Source organism: Danio aesculapii, chromosome 7 (genome assembly GCF_903798145.1).
Source record: "Danio aesculapii chromosome 7, fDanAes4.1, whole genome shotgun sequence".
Taxonomy (NCBI): Eukaryota; Metazoa; Chordata; class Actinopteri; order Cypriniformes; family Danionidae; genus Danio; species Danio aesculapii.
In genome coordinates, this window is record NC_079441.1 from 32,761,311 (window position 1) to 32,784,180 (window position 22,870).

A 22,870-nucleotide genomic window follows, 5' to 3' on the forward strand; every position below is an offset into this window, starting at 1 on the left:
ATAATTTATACTTCTAGATATTTATTGGGGCCTCACTTATTGGTTAAATACGCCCCTGCATAAAGTGATCACAGACTTACTTTGACTTTTACATTATGGTGCACAGCTTACATCCAACGGTCCATAGAAACAGCTGCTAATGAGGCATCTATACATGTACATCTATGGTCCATGCATCATTTACCATTCGCACCAGGTGATTCACTAAAGTCACCAAACACCTGGACAACTTCAATGTGAGCAGGTTGTTCCACTCTTTAACTTTCGTTTACTGATAAACAAACATTTAGTGAAGACGTATGTGCCGTTTACAGGAATTCCAGTGCCTCCCTGCCCTTAGGGTCTTCTGAACAAAGAAAGCTTTCATTTTTCAGCAAGTTGAAAATGTGTGTGCTAGGTCACGGCCCAGGCTAATGTATCTGTATCCCAACAATTAATTTTTATGGCATTGTCATACAAGCAGAACATGACTCAAATAAACGCAGAGGCATGGTTTTCATTTACATATTTATTAAAAGTACAGCAATAACAAACAATAATTTTTTTCTCTTGACAACCCTTAAAGAAATTATAATAAAGATTATATACTTGTACAAAGAAGAAATCTAACATAAAGCACAACAATCACCACTAAGTCACAACGACAATGAATGTGAAAGTTGAACACAAGCACAATAAATGCACATTACTTAAAATATATTCAACAATTTGTTGAAAAAATCTGAGATTTGATTTTTTTTCCTCTCAAAGAAAACAGTTAACATGTTTACTTATAGACAATAAATCATTTCCTGAATAATATCAGTACCTTCTGTTTTGTCTTTCCAGGATGACATTAGGAGGTTTCAAATGTATTTCAAGGAATCCAATTCATACAATAACTTTATCAAAGTAAAGTCACAGAGCGTCTAAAGCACACAACAGTCCTTATGAACATTAATGCACGCAGATGTCACACATCTTTTCTACCGTCAACGCAACTTTCTCTCATGATTCCTTGGGAGACCAGAGGTTTGAGACAACATGCAAAGAGCACTGATCACAAGTACATGATCTGGCTTTCACAAAGCCCACTGTGACCTTTCCCTTCATCAAGCCCTTCTCCATATCCTACGAGCATCCGACGTATAAAAATACAGGGTTAACATTACAAAATCCTGCCAGCAGTACACAGCCCCAATCCCACCCCTACTCAACGCTTACAAACACAGAGGTAAGAGCATTCTGAAAAAATATTTGGTAGCAAAATAGAGTCTACAGTACAAATGGCATGAATTTCAGAAAATAGGCATGCATAATCCATTTATCAGACATATTTACAAAGATCACCCATCTTGATGCATCAGGGCTCGACGGTAAGCTTTGTCATGTGGTTGACATTGACTCACAGGTACAAAAACAGCCACTGTGGTGGTACTTTTTACAAAGGTACTTTCTTGAAGGTATCAACATGGACCATATGCCACAATGACAGCTTTTGTATCTTTATTTCGGAAAGGGTTTGTATGAATAAATGTCATTCATTTGTATGTATGAAATATGTTTACTGGATATTGGGGTCGCACAGTTTACCGGTATTAAGGTAGTATCGCGATACTATGGCTCCAAAATACTGGTGTTGCCTCTGTAGTTTGTAAATGGTAGTATTGTCATTAATGGTTTATCTCCGATAGATAACGCTGCATGTGGAAAAGTCACTAAAATGCTCACACGTTTGTGAAATAATAAACCATTTTATTTAATTAGTCTGTGGAGCCCTTTAAGGTTGCAAAACTGTGAAGAATTGGCACCTTTTATGGTAGCCTATTGCATGTTTTCTAACACGTCAGTTCGAACGCACATCTGAATCGGTTCATTTTTGTTCTTGTTAATATGATTTATTAGTGACCCTGATCTCTTTAAAAGAACGACTCACAAAGTAAAATTTTGATTTACTTTGGATTGTTACCTGAGAAGACTGAAAAAAAAAAAGATGAAAACCCCAAAATAGCAACAGGAAACATTGAAACAATTTTTGACCACTTCCTATAGCCTAATTTTGTTGGAAAAATGCTCTTTTGTAAACAATTTCATTCAGTATAATTAGTATCTTTATTTTAATGTATTTTTGTTGGTCAGTTATCTACAAAATAAACCAAAAGAACGAATACATTTTAGATGAAGTGGGGTGCAAATAATACTTTTTGGCCTTAAGGGAATTTTATTCAAGTAGGTCTATTATAACATAAAATATAGTATTTCTGACTAAATCTTTCTTTATAATTTGAGTTATAAATTACAGTATCGCAATACTACTTAGTATCCTGATACGTTAGCTGGTATAGTTTCATAAGATTAATTAATGGTACCGCGACAACCCTAATATATATATATATATATATATATATATATATATATATATATATATATATATATATATATATATATATATATATATATATATATATATATATAAATATATATATAAATATATATATAAATATATATATATGTATGTGTGTGTGGAAGTAAAAAAGTTCAATGCCCAAAGATAGAGGGAAGGAGGGAGGTAGAAAGAGAACAATTTCAAATTGGGTGTAAAAATATTTCTCTCTTGTAGTTTAAAGTCAATTCTACAACATTTACCCAAGAGAGAGAGCAAGACACTGCTAGACCAGTAAGCAAAGTAATGGATAAAAAGTACAGTAGTTTATTGTAAAGCATGTATATATTATGACTCTGTCTAACATTACATATTTTTGAAAGATATTAAAAAGCTACTGTCACAGTGCATTAACCAAATATGTTATCTTCTGTTTTGGGTATTGCCAGTAATCCTTTTTCCTATTGGTCAGATCAAGATCTTGAAGAGGACAAGCATTAATGTACAGCCCTGATGCATAATCGCCTGTGTAGAAATATATTATTTACAAACTCTGTTATGAAAAGATGATGCAAAGGCACACTCACTCAGTTTCATTTCTGGGGGAGGACATGAAGACTCGCTGGTAAGCGGACACAGATGACCGTGAACGTCTTGGTGCAGAGTTTTCAGAATCTGCCACTACATGGAGAGGACAAATGGGAGACCTCGCCAGACCTTGAAGAGCTTCTCATCTGCTTCATTTGAAAAGCATGAAAGTACGACAACACAAAGTGATGAACCCGTGAGACTCCATAATAGAGTAGTTCACAGTCATTCACTCCTGTTACACTGAAAAGATGGCCGGGTCAATGGAGACAAAGTTGAGCTCAACACTAAACCAGAAGAAAATACCCCCAGAGGACGGCCAGAACAGTTATAACATCCTCACACAACCTGCACACATACAGTACATGTGGAGCTGGAAAACTGCAGCAGGAAGAGCTTCAGCATAATGACAAAAGCCTCTCTTCAACAAACATAACAGAGATAACACATTCACAAGTGTGACATAAACTGTTGTGCGTGCACATGAAGTTTGTTATACAGTATTCTGTGTAGTGACTGAAGTGCTGGAAGGCATGGTTAAGTGCCTAGGACAAATGTGGATATCAACATTTAACATTGTGGGACAACTTGATCAGCCATATTAATTTGGGGATTCAATGTTTGAACAAAATTCTAACAAAGAGAAAGGAGTCGAAGACTTTCTTTCTTTCTTTTTCTTCCTTTAAGGGACAGCCAATAATTAAACTTCTGTCATTGTTTACTCTGACATACTTCTGTCATTGTTTACTGCTTCTTTTGAACACACACGAAGATATACTAAAGAATGTAGGAAAGAAACAGCTGTTGACTTTTATAGTATTTTTTGTTTGTACTATGGATGTAAATGTTGTTTTCCCTCAACATTCTACAAAATATCTTGTTTTGTGTTCAACAGAAGAAAAAATTTATAAAAGTTTAGAACCACTCAAGTCTGAGTAAAGAAGTTACATTACTCTTGGTATGTATTAGATATTAATTTGGGGATTCAATGTTTGAAGAGAATTCCAAAAAAAGATCAAGGACAAAGACATTCATTCATTCATTCTTTCTTTCTTAAAGGGACAGCTCACCCAAAAATGTAACTTCTGTCATTGTTTACTCATTCTCCACTTGATCCAAACCTGTTTGAGTTTCTTGCTTCTGTTGAACACATGAGAAGATATACTGAAGAATGTAGGAAAGAAACAGCTGTTGACTTTTATAGTATTTTTTAATTGTATGATGAAGGTCAAGGGCTGCTTTTCCCCCAACATTCTTCAGAATATCTTGTTTTGTGTTCAATAGAAAAAAGAAATACAGAAACGTTTAGAACCTCTCGAGTGTGCATAAATAAGCTGGAAATTTGACTTTTTATGTAAACTATCCCTTCAAGAAGGATGTCAAACTCTTAATATGTATTAGATTTTAATTTGGAGATTCAATGTTTGAACAGAATAAAAAAAAGAAGAAAAAAGTAAAAGACTTTCCATCTTTCTGTCTTTTTTAAAAGGACAGTTCACGCAAAAATTAAAGTTCTGTCATTGTTTACTCATTCTCAACTTGTTCGAGTTTCTAGCTTCTGTTGAACACACAGGAAGACAAACTGAAGAATACAGGGGGGAAAAAACAGCTCCTGACTCTTATAGTATTTTGTGTTTGTACGATGAATGTCAAAGGCTGCTTTTCCCCAACATTCTTGGGGGAAGGAGAAAAAAAAATCCTAAAAGTTGAACCACTCGAGTGTGAGCAAATGAGTTAAAAATGTTCATTTTTATCTGAACTATCCCTTCAAGAAGAATGGCAAACTCTTGATATGTATTAGATAACATTATAAAATGGGCCAGATTTGTGTTGTTTTGATAAAACATCAAAAACACAGTTTAACAGAGATTTGGAAAAACAACTTATCTACATTTTCAAAAAAAGCACTTTTCATCACGCCTATAAAAATAAGCCCCTGTTATGGTAAACCTAACATAACAGCATCATAAAAGACATGACAGAGAAGAGATATCTTACATAGACATGCTATATAACAAATTATATCATAAATGGCAATATTTCATGGCAATAAAAATGGCTAACAATAACATAAAAACGAGTATGTACACATACTGTAATAATACACTCCTCCAACATTGAAACAAACACATGTGAAAGTGCTACCGAGTCTGTAATCTCCAGCCTTTGAGTCCTGAAGGATCTTTTTTCAGATCTGGTGGTTTGTATATGTTGAGTTTGTGCAGTCTTTTTTTTCTCTATGACACACTGGAGCAGCGGATGGAGGGGGAGCCCATCTGAGTGAGTACTTTGTCCAGCCACTGCAGAGGCCCGTTTAGGTGCAGCTCTATCCAGCAGGGGGTGCTAGTCACTGTCTGTCGCCTGACGCCAATAAAGAGAGAGAGAAATTATGAGAAATCATAGTGGGGAAAAATATTCATACATTAATTAAGCCATGTTCAACTATAGGTACTGCATCAGATCAGTGTAAACTAATCTTCTACAGACAGCGTAACTAATTAATATTATAAAGGCATATAATTTTATAAAATTTAATGTATTTCTTGCTGGTTGAATTTTTTATTTAAATCATTACATAATTAACATTATAAGAGGGAATATGACTAAATAGGCATTTATTTTTCAGTAAATTAAAGTCACGGGTTAAGTATTTAATTCATTCATTCATTTTCCTTTGGGTTAGTCCCTTATTTATCAGTGATCGCCACAGTGGAATGAACTGCCAACTATTCCAGCATATGTTTTACACAGTGTATAGAGTAATGAAGTTTGTCCTCCGCATTCGCGGTTTTAAAAAAACTTTTTTGGAGCGCTAATCTTGTCAATACTATTGTTCAAAAGGCTCATGATTCGCACTCATTAAATAATTGCTTCGTACAGTTTTTATTTTACATTCTCCGGGTGATACAAAACGTTTTGGCACAATGGCTTCCTCAGTGTTTGACACAATCCTCTCACTCCACCCTTTTATCCCACAATCAATCACATTACGTCATTGGTTAGACGGACACTTAATGATTAAAAACAATCTCATTTTCATTTCATTATTCCATAATTAACCACACAAGAAATATTTACCTTCACCTTCAAAGACATTATTTCACAGGAAAATAGCATATCAATTACTTATTCATGTCTACAGCAATACAATGAAATTCCGACGGTCCAAAACATTAAAAAATAAATTTGTCATATGTCATTAGCTAGACGGCCACTCGATGATTAACAACAATCTTATTTTCATTTCAAAATACCATAATTAACCACATATGAAATATTTACCTTCACCTTCAAAGACATCATTTCACAGGAAAATAGCATATCAATTATCAAACTCACTTATTCATGTCTAAATCAATACAATGAAATCTGGCAGTCCAAAAAAAAAAAAAAAAGCCATGTCATTATTTGTATCATTACATCTTTAAAATCCATGATTCACAATATTATAGTTAAACAACAAACTGTTAAAGAAACACAGAAAGATTCAATTCCTCATTTATTTCTCTTGGTGTGATGAATTTATTTTATGAATCTAGAACATTTCTATTTGAAATAATCTTTTATTCAGATTACCTCCTCTATGTGACTCAAATACTTCCTCAATTCCTATACATTCTAGTTGTTTACCGTCATGTCCAAAATCTATAAAGTGTTATGCTACTGCCCAAGTTATATCTTGTCGTGGTATACTTGATTTATGTTCGCTAAGATGACTTCTATATTTTTTGGCACGGACATTTTAACATAGAGACCACATTCCGAGTAGAGCAGGTTATACAGGCTTTTATTTTAATATTTTTACCTGTTACTAAATTCAAAAATTCTTTACACCTTATTAAATTCTGACATGTGGCACAATTTTTTACACAGAAAACAACCTTGTATAAAAGTGGATTTCTCATTTCTAACTATATCAGGGTTAATCATCATGTCTGCTAAATTTTGGAATCAGTGGATGCCCTTCCAGCCACAACCCAGTACTGGGAAACACCCACACACTCTCTCATTCACACACATACACTACGGCCAATTTAGTTTATTCAATACACCTATAGCGTGTGTCTTTGGACTGTGGAGAAAACCGAAGCACCCAGAGGTAACCCACATGAACACATGGAGAACATTCAAACTCCACGAGTTAAATATTTGTTAACAGTAAAAAAGAAAAAGAAAAAACTATTCAGAGTATTCAACCCGCTGGTTCATTCATTGTAATCAACAGTCTTCTGAGGGCTTGATAAACCTTTTTGTGATCTAAGGGCAACTCAGGAAAGGTTAAAGAAACTAAAAATAATAAATACATGCAACTTGTTTCATATTTACCATGTATTTATTTACAATTTTACATTATTATTTTAATGATTATGAACATAAGATCCACATGACAAAACCCATTCATATGTAATCATATATCATTATTAAAACTCTAAGACTAGCACAGTTGCATGTATAATCAGAATTCATCACAAATTCATCAGATGAAAAAAAAGAAAAGCTCAAAAATACTTTTAAGGTAAATTTGGCCACTAATATGCACCTTTGAGGTACTATTGTGGACTCTTTATGTACAAATATGTATCTTTTGAAAAGGTACTGCCCCAGTGACAGCTCCTGTACCTTTATTTCTGAGAATGTATTAAGATCAATGAAAATTGATTTACAAAACAAATAAATAAGACCAAAAACCAGTTAACCACATACTTAAAATGTATTATTATTGTTATTGTTATTAATCACTTATACAAGGACATTTAATGCACAAGTCTATTTTGGCACAGGCTGATCAGATATTTCGCTCCGAACATTCCGAAAATGATCACTGTCAGTCACAGCAAATTCGGTATTATTCACCATACAGTTAAGCAAATTCACTCAATTACATGCATCACTACTCCATTGGTCCTTTTATAAGCATGAAAAAACCTTCAATGGATTATAAACAGGAATCAAGCAAAGAGAGGTCTCTTTATGACATGACACAAAAAAGCAACACATTTAGCTAACTTCCGCTACACAAAAATTCTGACTAGCCTCCAGTGAATGACTGTGACTGGCTATTCATTTCAAAAAGCATGCCTGTGATTGACAACAACACTCAATGCTGCAAATACATAGTAAATATAAACCAAAAATACACATAGGAGGATTAAAAAACAGCTGCCTCTTAGTGCCTCTAACTGAGCTGAGAGAACTGTAAATCCGTCCAACAAAATTTAATTCTAGTTTAATTCAAGCACTTTCAAGGACATGTTTGTTTTCACATTTCTTATTATCCTTTAACATCTGTCAAAAAAACTTTCATATATGTTTCATATATGTTCAGTATATGCATTCCTTGATATCACTTTTTTCCAAGTAGAACAAATCCCCCACTCACATCCTTTACTGTGAATGACTGGCAAGAGACAGTTTTGCCAAAGAGTTGACCAGTTTGTCTGGATATAAAAACTCTGCTCTGCTTTGCTTTTCTTTGGTCCCTCACAGGAACAGGACTTGCTGCCAAACACACTTCTTTTACATTCCACAATGCTTAACACAACACTTGTCTCAGCTCCCCTCACTTGTGCTCACATACACACGTGAACAGACTTAGTCCCAGAACCCCTATTCACAATGCCTCATGGTGCTCTGGGACATCCTCTAACCCCTTACAGCCACCCACACACATACACACATGCACAAAAACACACGCGCGCGCGCGCGCGCACACACTATGCAAGTCTCTACTGAATCTTAAATCTTCCACATGACTCAGTTCTACAGTGAGGGAATAATACAGTTCACTTTAATGTATAATAACTATGCCTGACACAACCTGATAAAATTATATAACCTGTAAATAAATCTTAAGCACATCAATCAAATATAGCTCAACAGCAGACCTTTTGTTTTAAACGTTTTGAAATAAGCCCAACTTAAAAGTTTTTAATATATATTTCAAGAGTTCACACTTGCAATAGTTTCAGAATAAAGCGTATTTGGCGTGCTGTCCGGGGAGAGGGCTCTGAGCTCGGGGAAGACACCCAAACTCGAGATATTCCTCTTATCAGGAAACAAAGAGGAATAGGGATTCGAGCGAAGTATCTAGCCCGGCCCCAGAACGCTCCCCCCGGGATTGTAATGCTTAAGAGGTGAGGTGACGGGTAGGTGGAGGGATGCTAAAGTCGTAAGATGCTGCAGGTAAGACAGCTTTGGTATATATAGGGGTTTGGTCAAGAACTGATTGGATAATAGAATAATTGTCAATGACGTATTTGATACTGAAACTTCTGCGCGTGCTCCTCCCGAAATTTGTTTATAAAACATCACTTAGATTTTTTTGTGATCTATCTGTGCAAAAATACAGTATAACAGAAATTTTATTAAATATTATTGCACTTAAAAATGTTGCAATACCAGTTCTTCTTTTTGACATTTTACAACATAATTTATTTTGGTCACAAAAAACAAAAAAGCTACGGAGACCCGGAAGGGATGTGATGGTGGGGAAAAAAAATTGGTGGAAGAAAAAAAACAGAGTGATAGGAAAACATATTTTTAAGTTTTTTTGCGCTCCCTCGCAAAGATGTTTTGCATTATCTTGCAAAACTGTTTCTCCACAAACACTTCCTGTTCACTTCATTCATGTAAACCCTCACATTTTGCCAAAATTCTCCTGTATTTTACCATTCTATGCCACTATCATCCTATTATTAAATATTTTCCCATATTTCTGATATTTTTTTAATCTTGAAAGCACGCTGAAATTATTATTAAAATGTCTGCTTTCACTTTCTTTCCATTAAAGCTGTGCGTCGATCATTGCCTTTCATATGCTACATCTGAACCAGTAAATGCATGTATAAGCGCTGACTGACAGACGCGCTCCGTACAATAAACTGATCCCAGATCAGCTTCTGTACACGCCATTTACAGAAGAGCAAAAGTGCAGGACACTTTTGGATTCGGGTGTATGTTTAAACAGACAAATACACTGAATAATATGTAAACATCTCCGTCCTGCATGTTTTATTTTAAACAGCTAAGTTTCTCTTAAATGAGAACAAAAAGTTTCTAAAGTAATGGAATGCTTTCATTATAGATCTGTGCATTCTTACAGAGACACCTCTGTTATCAAACTAAACAAAACCAGAGATTCATTTGCTGCTCACTAGTTTGATAACAGAGGTGTCACTTTAAATGGCGTGTACATAAGCTGATCTGGGATCAGTTTATTGTACGGAGCGCGTCTCTCAGTCAGCGCTTATACATGCATTTACTGGTTTAGAGGTTGCATATGAAAGGCGATGATCGGTGCACAGCTTTAATGGAAAGAAAGTGGGATAGAATGGTAAAACACAAGAGAATTTTGGCAAAATCGTGAGGGTTTACATGAATAAAGTGAACAGGAAGTGTTTGTGAAGAAACCGTTTTGCGAGATAACGCAAAACATCTTTGCGAGGGAACGCAAAAAAACGTTAAAATATGTTGTCCTATCACTGTGGTTTTTTCTCACACCCAGTTTTTTTTTTTTTTCTTCAACCAATTTTTTTCCCCATCATCACGTCCCTTCCGGGTCTCTGTAATAAGCCAGAATCGTGCAGCTTAATACTTTTTATATCTGTATACCATGATTTGTTTTTAAAAAATAATCTTTTAATGAATAGAAAGTTCAAAAGCAGTATTTATTTGCCATAGAAATGATTTGTAACAAATCAATTTTAAATAAAGGTTTCTACCAACACTTAGGATCAAATCATGCTGAAAAGAATTACTAAATTACTTTAAAATGCTAGTGTATCTATAATATATGTACTTGAATTAAAAATTAGCATCTCACATGAGTTCCTACACTCTCAGAAATAAAGGTACGCAATCTGTCACTGGGGTGGTACCTTTTCGAAAGGTACAAATTTATACCTTAAAGGTCCATATTAATGCCTTAAGGGTACATATTATTACCTAAAAAGTACAAAAGAGTTCCCCCTAAAATTTGTAGGTACTAATACATATGTTGAAAGTACTAATATGGACCCTTCAAGTACAAATGTGTACCTCTTGAAAAGGTACCACCCCAGTGACAGCTCGCGTACCTTTATTTCTGAGAGTGTAGAGAACATTTTGCCTTTTAACACTGAGTTTTACTTACGTTGGCATCTCTTCTGCTGCTTTCATATTGTTTTGCATTGTGCAATGTAACCATACACTTTTCAAGACAGCTTTATCCAACAATGATATGTCTGGCAGTGCCCACTGGTTTTATCTCCATGCAACTTCTTGCATTGATTCTTTGAGTGTCTCCTCCTTTGACAGTAAAACCATGAACAGACTCCTGAGTGTTTATGAAGGCAGCCTTGGCTAGCCTACACAGTCTACTGACAGAGAAAAGGAGATGGAGTACTGGAAAGTAAGTAGAAGAGTAGGAGTGAGGAAGTGGAAAAGGAAAGCTCTTTTAAAACTCCAGAGGTCTAAATTTGAAGAACTTTCAATGTCAGGATTTGGAAGAGACAACGGAAAATAAAAACAAAACCAGAAGAAATGAAAAAGAGTGTAGTGGTCAGAGTACGTCATGAGGGTCCTGAAACACAGGATCCAAACATAAAGTGCTCAAATGGCTTGTTTAAACATCAAAGTAAGCATCTGCAGCAATTAAAGAGAAGGGTCTGAAGGTGGTGAGATGTGGAGAGGTATGAGAGGAAGAAAGAGAAAGAGAGACTTGGGGCTCTATTTTAACGATCTACTGTAGGAGCAAAGTCTAAAGTGCATGAGGCAAAATCATTAAGGGCGTGTCCAAATCCACTTTTATTATTTTAAGGACGGAAAAATACAGATTGTGCCACAGCGCATGGTCTAACAGGGTTGTGCTTATTCTCTTAATGAGTTATTGGTGTGTTTTGAGCATAAAGTGCATTAAACCTATCAGAGTCTCATCTCCCACTCAGTCAGTTGCGTCGCACAATGGCGCATTTATTATTTACATGGCGGACTTTGTAAGAGGAAAAACTGAATGGAAAAACTGAACCCTTCACTAATGAGAAAAGAGTTAAACAGACCATCTGCGTGAGGATAAAGAATGAGCCTCCTCCATTCGGCCTCTTTACTTTCTCTTTACTTTACCTTTACTTTACTCCTTTACTTTCGTGAATAAGGAAACAGTGATGTACACACTCCACTGAAGACATTCATTAGCTGTGAAAATTATTGTTGCGCTCGTCTGAAAATACCAACAAATCATGCCAAATACATCTTGCGCCTTATTGCGCTGGGCACTTTGACTTTAAAATGTTAAAATTTTTTAGGAAAGTAAAATCTCAAAAATCCAACTATTAAAAAAATGTCACAAAACTATTCGATCACCAGACATCACCAATTGAATTATAGCATGTGCTCTTCACGTAACGTACAAAAAGCTTAAAGTCTCTTTAAGGCAAGTCATTCCACTCAGTGGCCATCTTTAAAATGCCTCTCAGGCAGTATGCACAGGCATTCTGTCTAAATGGGGAAACATCAAATTTTCCTTAGCTTACAATTAAATTTCATATTAGGGATCAACAATTCATATGTAAACTTTCCTATATATACTGTGTGTGTGTATATATATATATATATATATATATATATATATTGTGGCGAGTATACTAATTCAATGTCGCCATGGTCCCAAATTCACCCCAGCTGCCTTCTCGTCACAGTGGATCAACCACAGCTGGGAGTCATTAAGGGACACCGATATAAGCAGCGCCGGGACAACCAAGGGTGAGCTTCATTCTACCAATGACTCCCGAGCTAACCTCTGTGTCTCTCTCTCTCTCCCAGCGGACTCAAGCAGCTAACTTGCTGAACCACCGACCAACCCATCACGGCCCCACTCTCTATCCCCGGAGCACCTGCACGCTTCCTGGCCAGAAGAGCACCTTTACACCCCTATCCACTGCACATTATACTTGTAAATAAATCACCCTCCGGGGAAAAGTCTGTACTACAACCCTCTGTGTGAGTGTTTTCCCTCTAACTCGCCACAACTGGTGGAGAATGCGGGCAGAAATAGAGTGGAATTAAAACACAAACAGACTTACCCGGTGAAAAAAAAAAAAAAAAAAAAAACCCTGCTGTTCTGACTGTTCCATTGTGTGTTACAGACGAGGCATCCGCTCTCTCTCTCTCTTCCTCGGGTGCTTTCCCGGAGACAGCATGTCCATGGAGGAGGTCATACGCCACCTAGCGGAAGTCACAACTAGACAGCAGAAAATCTCGGAGCAGCTTGCCGCAAGACAAGAAAGACTGGAACATCAGCTCCTCCAGGCGGCGGGACGGGTACCCCTCCCTGAGGTGAAGATAAATGCACACCAACATTTAACCAAACTCAGCGACCTGGACGATATTGATGCCTACCTTCACACTTTTGAGGTAATCGCAGAGAGAGAAAAATGGCCAGAAGAAGAATGGGCGAAGCTATTAGCCCCATTTCTGACCGGTGAAGCTCAACGAGCATATTATTCCTTAGAAGCCCCAAAGAATGATGATTATGGAGCGTTAAAAAAGGAGATTTTGGCCAGAGTGGGGCTCTCTGCGATTAGTGCAGCCCAGCAATTTGCCATCTGGACATATGATGAGAAAACTCCGGTGCGCACCCAAGCTGCCCAGCTTTCACGTCTCGGCCGACTGTGGCTATTAGGGGGGGACCCCTCCGGCGTCCAGGTCGCTGAGAAAGTGGTTGTTGAAAAATTGTTACGAGCATTACCCAGACGGTTACGCGGACTCACCAGTATGAGAAATCCGGGATCTTTAGCCGCTTTGGTGGAAGCTGTGGAGCTGGCTGAGGCTCTTGTAGCCCGCGATGCTGGAGAGAGAGCGGCTCTGCCACCCCGAAAGGCACATCCACCATGGCGACTCGTGGAGGGCACATCAAGACCAGTTAGCAGACCGGCGGTCCCCAGCCCTTTGGATGAGCCGATGCCCACGGAGCCACCAGTGCACTCGACCCCGGCCTGGCTCGCAGGATGTGTTGTACATCGTACCATCCCCCCCGAGGCCCCCTCCCGAAAAGTCTCTCTTGATGGGAAGATGCAAACAGCCACATTGGATACGGGGAGCGCCATCACACTGGTACATCCTGGGGTAATTAGACGAAGAGGAGAAAGCAAAGCCCGAATACCAATAACTTGTGTACATGGGGATACACGCTATGTACAAGCACAGAGGGTTACGATTGCAGCTAAGCCAGGTAGCTGGCCCGTTGAAGTGGGGGTGGTTCCAGATCTCCCTGTACCCCTCCTCCTGGGCCGAGACTGGCCGGGGTTCGACGAGCTCCTAGCACTGCATAATACTCCAACGGGCGTCCTAGAAGACAACCAAAGGCTCGGGCCCGGCGGGACCGCCAGCCAGCATTACTGGCCACCGAAAGCGACAAAGGGGGTGAGTCTACAATTTCGCCTAATCTATATTTTGATCTTTTTCAACAGATCACTACAGGAGGCGATTTTGGGAGGTCCCAGCGAGAGGATCAAACATTAAAAAATTGCTGGCCACAAGTAAGAGCTGTAGATGGGAAGGATCGATTTCCCACCCCTCACCCCCTCCCACACTTTGTAGTCATCAGTGGTCTGCTATACTGCGTCGCAGAGAGGCGGGGGGAAAAGAAAACCCTGTTGGTGGTTCCAAAGAACAAAAGGGAGACGGTATTAGAGCTGGCACATACCCACCCAATGGCAGGGCATCTAGGAGCAGGAAATACGGTGAAAAGAATCCGAGACCGATTTCACTGGCCAGGACTTGAAGGAGACGTGAGAAGATACTGTCAAGCCTGTAATACCTGCCAACAAACGTCTCCCCACCGACCTCCCCCCAGCCCTCTAATACCATTACCCATCATTGATGTACCCTTCACCCGCATTGGTATGGACTTGATAGGGCCTTTGCCGAAGTCGGCCCGGGGGCATGAACACATCCTTGTAATCCTGGATTATGCCACCCGTTATCCCGAAGCGATTCCCCTGAGGAAAGCCACATCAGCCGCAATAGCAAAAGAATTATTTTTGCTGTGCAGCCGTGTGGGAATACCGGCGGAAATATTGACTGACCAGGGCACGCCCTTTATGTCCCGGCTGATGGCCGAACTCTGCCGCCTCCTGAAGGTTAAACAACTGAAAACATCAGTATATCACCCTCAAACTGATGGACTCGTCGAACGGTTTAATCAAACCTTGAAACGCATGCTCCGCAGAGTGGTGGCAGAAGACGGGCGCGACTGGGACATCATGATCCCGTACGTGTTATTTGGCATCAGAGAGGTACCCCAAGCGTCCACAGGGTTCACTCCATTCGAACTGTTGTTCGGCCGACAACCCCGTGGCTTATTAGATGTGGCCAGACAGGCGTGGGAACAGGAGCCAGCACCCCATCGATCGGTAATTGAACACGTACGGGACATGAGGGAACGCATAGACAAAGTAATGCCTATTGTCCAAGACCATTTGCGCGAAGCCCAACGCGCCCAGCAACGAATATATAACCGGCCAGCCCAACCAAGAGAATTCCATCCGGGTGACCGAGTGATGATTCTTATACCCACCACCACATCAAAGTTCTTAGCGTCATGGAAGGGTCCATACACGGTGGTTGAGAAGGTGGGTCCGGTAAATTATAGAGTACGTCAGCCGGGACGAAGGCGGGAAGAACAACTCTATCACATAAATCTAATGAAACGTTGGATGGCACCCCCTGGCACCCTGGTGGCCTTTACAGAGGAGAATACACCAGTGGTCCATATAGGAGAACAGCTCTCGGCTGCCCAGAAGGGGGAGCTCCAGGCCCTGGTTGGTCAGTTCAAGGATGTGTTCTGTGAAAAACCGGGCCGAACGTCAATCATACACCATGACATTATTACCCCACCGGGCACCATCATCCGGCAAAGGCCTTATCGAGTGCCAGAAACTCGCCGGCTGGCTATAAGCACAGAGATCGAAAAGATGTTGAAGTTGGGGATAATCGAACCTTCACGCAGCCCGTGGTCCAGTCCTGTAGTAATGGTACCGAAGCCCGATGGCACCCTCCGCTTCTGTAATGACTTCAGAAAGCTGAATGAAGTGTCCAAGTTTGACGGGTACCCCATGCCCCGGGTGGATGAGCTGCTGGACAGACTGGGTGGAGCCCGATTCATTTCGACTCTGGACCTCACCAAAGGTTATTGGCAACTGCCCCTTAGTCCGGAGGCCAGGGAAAAAAACGCATTCTCTACACCCGGAGGACACTGGCAGTACCGGGTTCTTCCCTTCGGGCTCCACGGGGCCCCAGCCACATTCCAGAGAATGATGGACATCTTGCTGCGGCCCCACCAGCCATATACAGCAGCTTACCTCGATGATCTGGTTGTCCACTCGGAGTCATGGGAAGAACATCTATCCCGCCTGCGGCGGGTGCTGTTGGATCTACGAAGGGCCGGACTCACAGCAAACCCCAGAAAATGCCATCTAGGTCTAGAAGAAGCCAAGTACCTGGGTTTCCATATAGGAAGAGGCCTCATTCAACCCCAACAAAGCAAAGTCCAAGCACTGCAAAACTCCCCACAACCAACAACAAAGACCCAGGTACGTGCATTTCTGGGGTTAGCGGGCTACTATAGATGTTTTATCCCTAACTTCTCATCCTTAGCCAGCCCGTTGACAGACCTGACCAAGAAGGGACAGCCGGAGAGGATAAGATGGAGCCCAATAGCAGAAAAGGCGTTCCAGGCACTAAAGACAGCACTCACGTCTTCTCCAGTACTACACGCACCAGACTTCAGCTGCCCCTTCATCCTTCAGACGGATGCTTCCGACTCGGGCCTGGGGGCGGTCCTCTCCCAGGTCCATGACAAAGAAGAACACCCCATAGTATATATAAGTCGGAAGCTGACAACAGCAGAAACCAAATACGCAACAGTGGAAAAGGAGGCCCTGGCAATCAAGTGGGCAATCCTGGAGCTGAAGTATTACCTGTTAGGAAGACGGTTCACCCTTGTAACAGATCATGCACCCCTCCAATGGATGGCTACGGCAAAGAATAATAATGCTCGGGTAACCAGATGGTTTTTATCGCTCCAGGATTACCACTTCAACGTTCAGCATCGAGCCGGGGCCTCCCACGGAAACGCGGATGGACTGTCACGATTATGGTCAGGATGGGCAGGTCTGTCAAAACATTCACCCCCTCCTCTCTTAATGTGTTCATATTTTCATAGGAAATCTCGGACCAGGACGACACTAAGGGGGGGGGAATGTGGCGAGTATACTAATTCAATGTCGCCATGGTCCCAAATTCACCCCAGCTGCCTTCTCGTCACAGTGGATCAACCACAGCTGGGAGTCATTAAGGGACACCGATATAAGCAGCGCCGGGACAACCAAGGGTGAGCTTCATTCTACCAATGACTCCCGAGCTAACCTCTGTGTCTCTCTCTCTCTCCCAGCGGACTCAAGCAGCTAACTTGCTGAACCACCGACCAACCCATCACGGCCCCACTCTCTATCCCCGGAGCACCTGCACGCTTCCTGGCCAGAAGAGCACCTTTACACCCCTATCCACTGCACATTATACTTGTAAATAAATCACCCTCCGGGGAAAAGTCTGTACTACAACCCTCTGTGTGAGTGTTTTCCCTCTAACTCGCCACAACATATATATATATATATATATATATATATATATATATATATATATATATATATATATATATATATATATATATATATATAAAATCACTTGAAGATTTTATTCATTGTTTATGTGATGCATTGGCAAGACTTAACAAAATATGCTTTATTAATTAAATTTAGTTGAGAGAGAAAAAGAGAGTGAGAGAGAGAGAGAGAGAGAGAGAGAGAGAGAGAGAGAGAGAGAGAGAGAGAGAGAGAGAGAGAGAGAGAGAGAGAGAGAGAGAGAAAGAGAGAGAGAGGGTGGGTGTCTGCTGAAACCTGACACAGCTCATATTGGGTCTCCACACACCAGGCTGTCTGGAAAGCACAGTCTCACTCTCTCTCACAGCAGTTTTACTCTTTTCCCACTCAATCTTCAAACTTTCTCTACAGATGTCCCTGGTCAGAACCCACAACTGCTTCTGATTAGGGTCTTGGTTTCATGGGCTCAAACAATGAAGTTACTCACAAAAACATGAGTGGGAGAGAAGGAGCCTAAAAAACTCTGAGATGTTTTCAAGCACACCATGTGTGAGTTGGTTTGGTATGGAATGATTTGCTAGGGCAGACCTAACAGTTTATATGACGGACATGCTAAGCTGGTGGACACCAGATTGTCTTGCTACGTCAGAGCTTCTCTTCACCAGAGCAGGACAAAGTGGGAGGAATAGTTACCACAGCCGGTCTGACCCTGCCATGACCCTGCCGGACTTTACATACTAAAAAAAAACTCAGACATTCCCTCCTATTGTTCTAACATTGCTTGTGCTTCCTTTATTATCAGCTTCTGTCATCAGTATTGATGTCATCTGCGGATAGAGCCATTACTTCATCAAAATCAGTTTATGCTGGATTATGGGGGTGCAAAATATTCTAGCTCATACCAATAAGCTGATGACTATTTTCAGTTAATCATTTCTGAATTAACTTAATGCTATCAGAGTTGATACAGGTTGGAGTGTAAAACTACCAGAAAAAAAATCAAATCCTTAAATAATTTTAATGAGCACGTATCATTTCATTTCCGAAAAAAAAAAAAAAAAAACAGCAACAACTCAAAGACTGCCAATATTGGTACTAAAATACCAACGTGGTACTGAAATATTGACCACTACACTGTAAAACCCAAAAAGTTAAGGTAACTCAGACGATTTGAGGAAACCGATTGCAACAAACCATTTAAATTGAAAAACTAATCTATATGAGTACTGTGAACTTACTCTATTTAAGTTGAAGTAATGAGGTATTTAATTAACTCATTACCTTCAACACTGAGTTTAAAACTCTTTTCAAATGAGTAGGATTAACATATTTCACATTTAGATTATCTTTGAAGGTGCTCACTTAAACACAAGTCTTTTTGATAACACACTTTAATGAAGATTTTTTTTCATTAACAATAATTATATTTTTACCAGTACTCACTACTCACTTCTCATTGGTAAATACGTATTTAATGCTAGATCTAAAACACAGAGTTACAGAACAACAGTAAGATTTTTGCATTAAAATGTCAAAACCCTATATCAAAAAACAAAACACTAGAACATTTGTCTAATACTCTGTATATATACTGTATAGCAAGTCAGTCATTTATTATTGTTTGCTGTCATTTCTGTCGTCAAAAGTTAAAGTCAAATTAAAGCAATCTAAATGTAAAAACAATCACTGAGATCATTATTTCATTTATTATTCAGCAGCTGGTTTCTACAAAAAAAACTGATTACGACAAATCAGAAATCAAAGAATTTAACAGGAAGCAAGAGTGGCTTCTGTGGTTTTGGGTAACACCACTTCACAAGTAAGGTAAAAGTCTTTGAGCGAGTCAAATCAAGGCCAAATTCCAGGAGTGGTAGGCAAGATGATAGATAAGAAGGAAGTGATTTCAGAAATCATACCTGTACTCGGCTCCCCAGCCCTTGACAAAGCTCATGCGAATGGTGCACATGCGTGTGAGCTGGTATACGGCCTCAAAGCCCTGATTCACAGACTGGGCCAACAGGGCTGCAAACTCCTGATTATTAAAGATCTTCAGATTACAGCCTGGAGGGACACAAAACAAAGTTCATATATCAATAACAAACAAACTAAACTAAAACTTCAAAAAAGTAATTAGTTAAACACATCAGTAAAATTATATTTCAATTACTTTAATCACTTAAGTGATTAAATAAGTAATTTAATTACTTGACTCTGTGCTACATAAATTCACACAAGTCTAAACGCATAGATAGACAATTGAAATTAAACTTTTAATATGAGCCAAAAAGGAGCTTTTTAAAAAAATAAAACACTTAAAATGTTAAACATTTTAAAAACAACAACAAAAACTAAAAAAATGTTTAATTTAATTTTATTCTTATTAAATTTTTGGACAAATCGAACTAGTGTTGTCACGATACATGGAATTTGGTACTAATCGATACTGAAATTTTAAAAACGTCCATTTCCCGCTAACATTTAAACGCTACTGAGCACGTTCTTAAACAGCGCTGATTTGTCATTGTGTTTCCATGCTCAACAAAAATGACTGTGATTGGCCGTGAAGGTCATCAGTTCACCAAACTTACCACTGTTCATGAAGTTTACTACAGATACAGGAACACTGGAGCGTTTTAAAGCTGTGATTCATCAGTGGACCGCTCGTATGTCAGCTTATAGACATACAGTACCAGCTAATGGACGTGACTTTGAAATGCAGTTCGGTGAACTGATGACCTTCACGGGCAATCACAGTCATTTCTGTTGAGCATGCGAAAACGATGGCAAATCAGCGGCGTTTAAAAATGCGCTCAACCGCACTAAAATGTTAGCTTGAAATGGACGTTTTTACGAATTTCAGAACTAATTGGTACTGAATTCCAGTATTGTGACAACCATAAATCGAACATTCTTTAATTGAAAAAACAGGATATTATGCCAAAGCACACAGTTACTCTACACTTCTCTTCATTCATACCTAAAATTTTCATGAACTCATATCTCACTCAATTTGTTATTATGTGCAACTGTCTTAATAAATGTAACCTTCTTTAGTTGAAAACTTAATTCCTCTGCAAACTATATTTGTATAAGAAAAAGCACAATTACTTTGCTTGTCTGAATTGATTTATACAGAACAGCTGAATTTATGTTCACTATTTAAGGCAAGTATATTGTAAGTTACTAGGGGTGTGATGGGATCTCACAAGATTAAATCGCGATGAGATTTCTCGTTGAGGTGAAAAGTTGTCTCGTGAGTTGTGATGTGATAGTGGAGCGTAAGGTTGAATTTAGCACTGAAGATTGGAGGCAGGATTGGATTTCAACCGCAAATTAAGTGCTTTGCACACAGTGAACTCCTGGACATTCAACACACCCGTAATCATTGTCATTTATGCCATTTGGAAAAAAACAAAGTTTTCTTTCCATTTGGCATGCGGCATCAAATTCCATTAAAACAGCTTCCTCCTTTCAGTCCAATAGTTGCATTCAATAGCTCAGGATTTGTCTAGTCAGTAGAGTTTATAGCAAAATGTTTTGCAATGTTTACATTTCTTTTATAGCATTAAAATAGAAGTAAAATTACATTCATTAATTTTCATTACAAGTTTATTAAAAAAAAAAAAAAAAAAAAACTAAATAGTTTTGCATTTTGTGATTTTTTTTCAGTTGAATAAAAGACTATTTTCCATTGATATATTTCATCATTGAGGATTCCAAAAAATTAGTATAAAAATTGTCCCGTCCTGCTCTCGTGAACCCAATCTTGTGTCTTGTCAAGTAAGCATCTTGTCACACCCATATAAGTAACTAATTAAATTACCTGAAAATTAAAAGTAATGCCTTACTAATATTTTACTTTCTAACTAATTATACCAACACTGTTTGGCATAATAGCTGGCTTTCTATCACTATTTTGTTATTGCACATTCTGAAGTATCACATGAGTAACAAATGATGCAAATGTTAAAACGTGGCAAAATGTTTTTATGCTCACTTGATCTGACGTAACGAACATTACACTCACATGGCATTATGCTTGCCTTGTTTACTGTTGGTTACCATGTTGGCCGCTCTAACAGCTTGATGGAAATTGACCTTATTCACATTTGTTATTTTTTTTTATTTTTTCACTTTCAGGTTGAAAACCTGACCAAAGTCAAGGAACCATCATAAATGAATCGGTTCCCTTTTTCAATTTAACTAATTATGAACTTAGTAGACTCTCTGAGATGATAGCTATTCACTGAGGGTCCCTTGTTTTATCTTGAGAGCTGTTCAATGCCAGTCTTTAGTTTTATCTTACCAGGTGGGATCTTGCAAACAGTGGCGGGGTGCCAGCCGTAACGCTGATTGCAGTTGGGACTCTGAACAAAAATGGCGCTGTCACTTAGACACTCTGCAAACACTTCACCTCCTATGTAATACAAACGCACACCCCGGCCTGCAAAAACACAAGATTGCCACATAAGTAAGGAAATACAATACGTTATTATAAGTAAAAGCCATTTTGTGTTAAATCAGTTTGTTTTATATATAGGTATTTGAGATAAATGTGTGTGTACCAATGTGTCTGCGTGTGAGCTCCACAGCAGCGTTTCGGTTCACATTGGACAGTAGGCCGAGACAGAAACGCTCTGAGTTGGACGGGTCTGTGAAGCCATCTACTGTTAAAGAGGGCTGTGAGGCATGGAAAGTTTCTCCTACTCGCTGGTTCAATTCGTAGTAGGAAATGGAGCACCAAAACGCTGGTTCACAGTATGTCACTGGCTGTAGATCTGAAAGAGAGAAAAAAAAGAGCAATGTAAAAAGAGAATTAGAGAGACTCAGACAGACATAGATAGAGGTAGTGGGAAAAATAGAAAGAAACACAGATGGAAGAAGAAAAACAAACAAATGGGCTGGGATCCCTGAAGAGACATGGGGGCTGGAAACTGACGACACTGTGATGTCAAGAGCAAATGTTACTTCCCAGAAATAAAGGCTGAATCGGGAAATGCCATCCCTTAGATGTAAAATCTTAGAAAATTACAGGCTTATGGCAATGGCCATTCTCTGTGACACACACACACACACCACTGTGGAGAAGAGAAATCACATGTGGGATCTGCAGAAGTCCAAACTGGTACAAAAGGAATTGTGGGCCCTCCCTTGCTAAGATGAACAGGATGTTTGGTGTGGGTGGTTTCATCAAAGTTGTTTAGGGGACATTTAACAATCCATTTCTTCTGAAAGATTGAAAGCATATTTCAACAAATAGTTTGTTGAACTATTCTAAATATGC

General features: G+C 39.1%; 1 protein-coding gene across 1 annotated transcript in view; it reads right to left on the bottom strand.

Annotated features, from left to right (window-relative positions):
* Window positions 1-2,505: 2,505 nt before the first annotated feature.
* smad3a (SMAD family member 3a) overlaps window positions 2,506-22,870 on the bottom strand; it is a 52,853-nt gene continuing 32,488 nt past the window's right edge. Inside the window, exons 6-9 of the mRNA XM_056461686.1 lie at window positions 22,152-22,364; window positions 21,893-22,030; window positions 19,503-19,647; window positions 2,506-5,311 (exon numbers count right to left, since the gene is read on the bottom strand). Of these exons, the coding sequence (XP_056317661.1) occupies window positions 5,188-5,311; window positions 19,503-19,647; window positions 21,893-22,030; window positions 22,152-22,364 (620 nt within the window). The 3' untranslated portion in view covers window positions 2,506-5,187. The remainder of the gene's footprint in view (window positions 5,312-19,502; window positions 19,648-21,892; window positions 22,031-22,151; window positions 22,365-22,870) is intronic.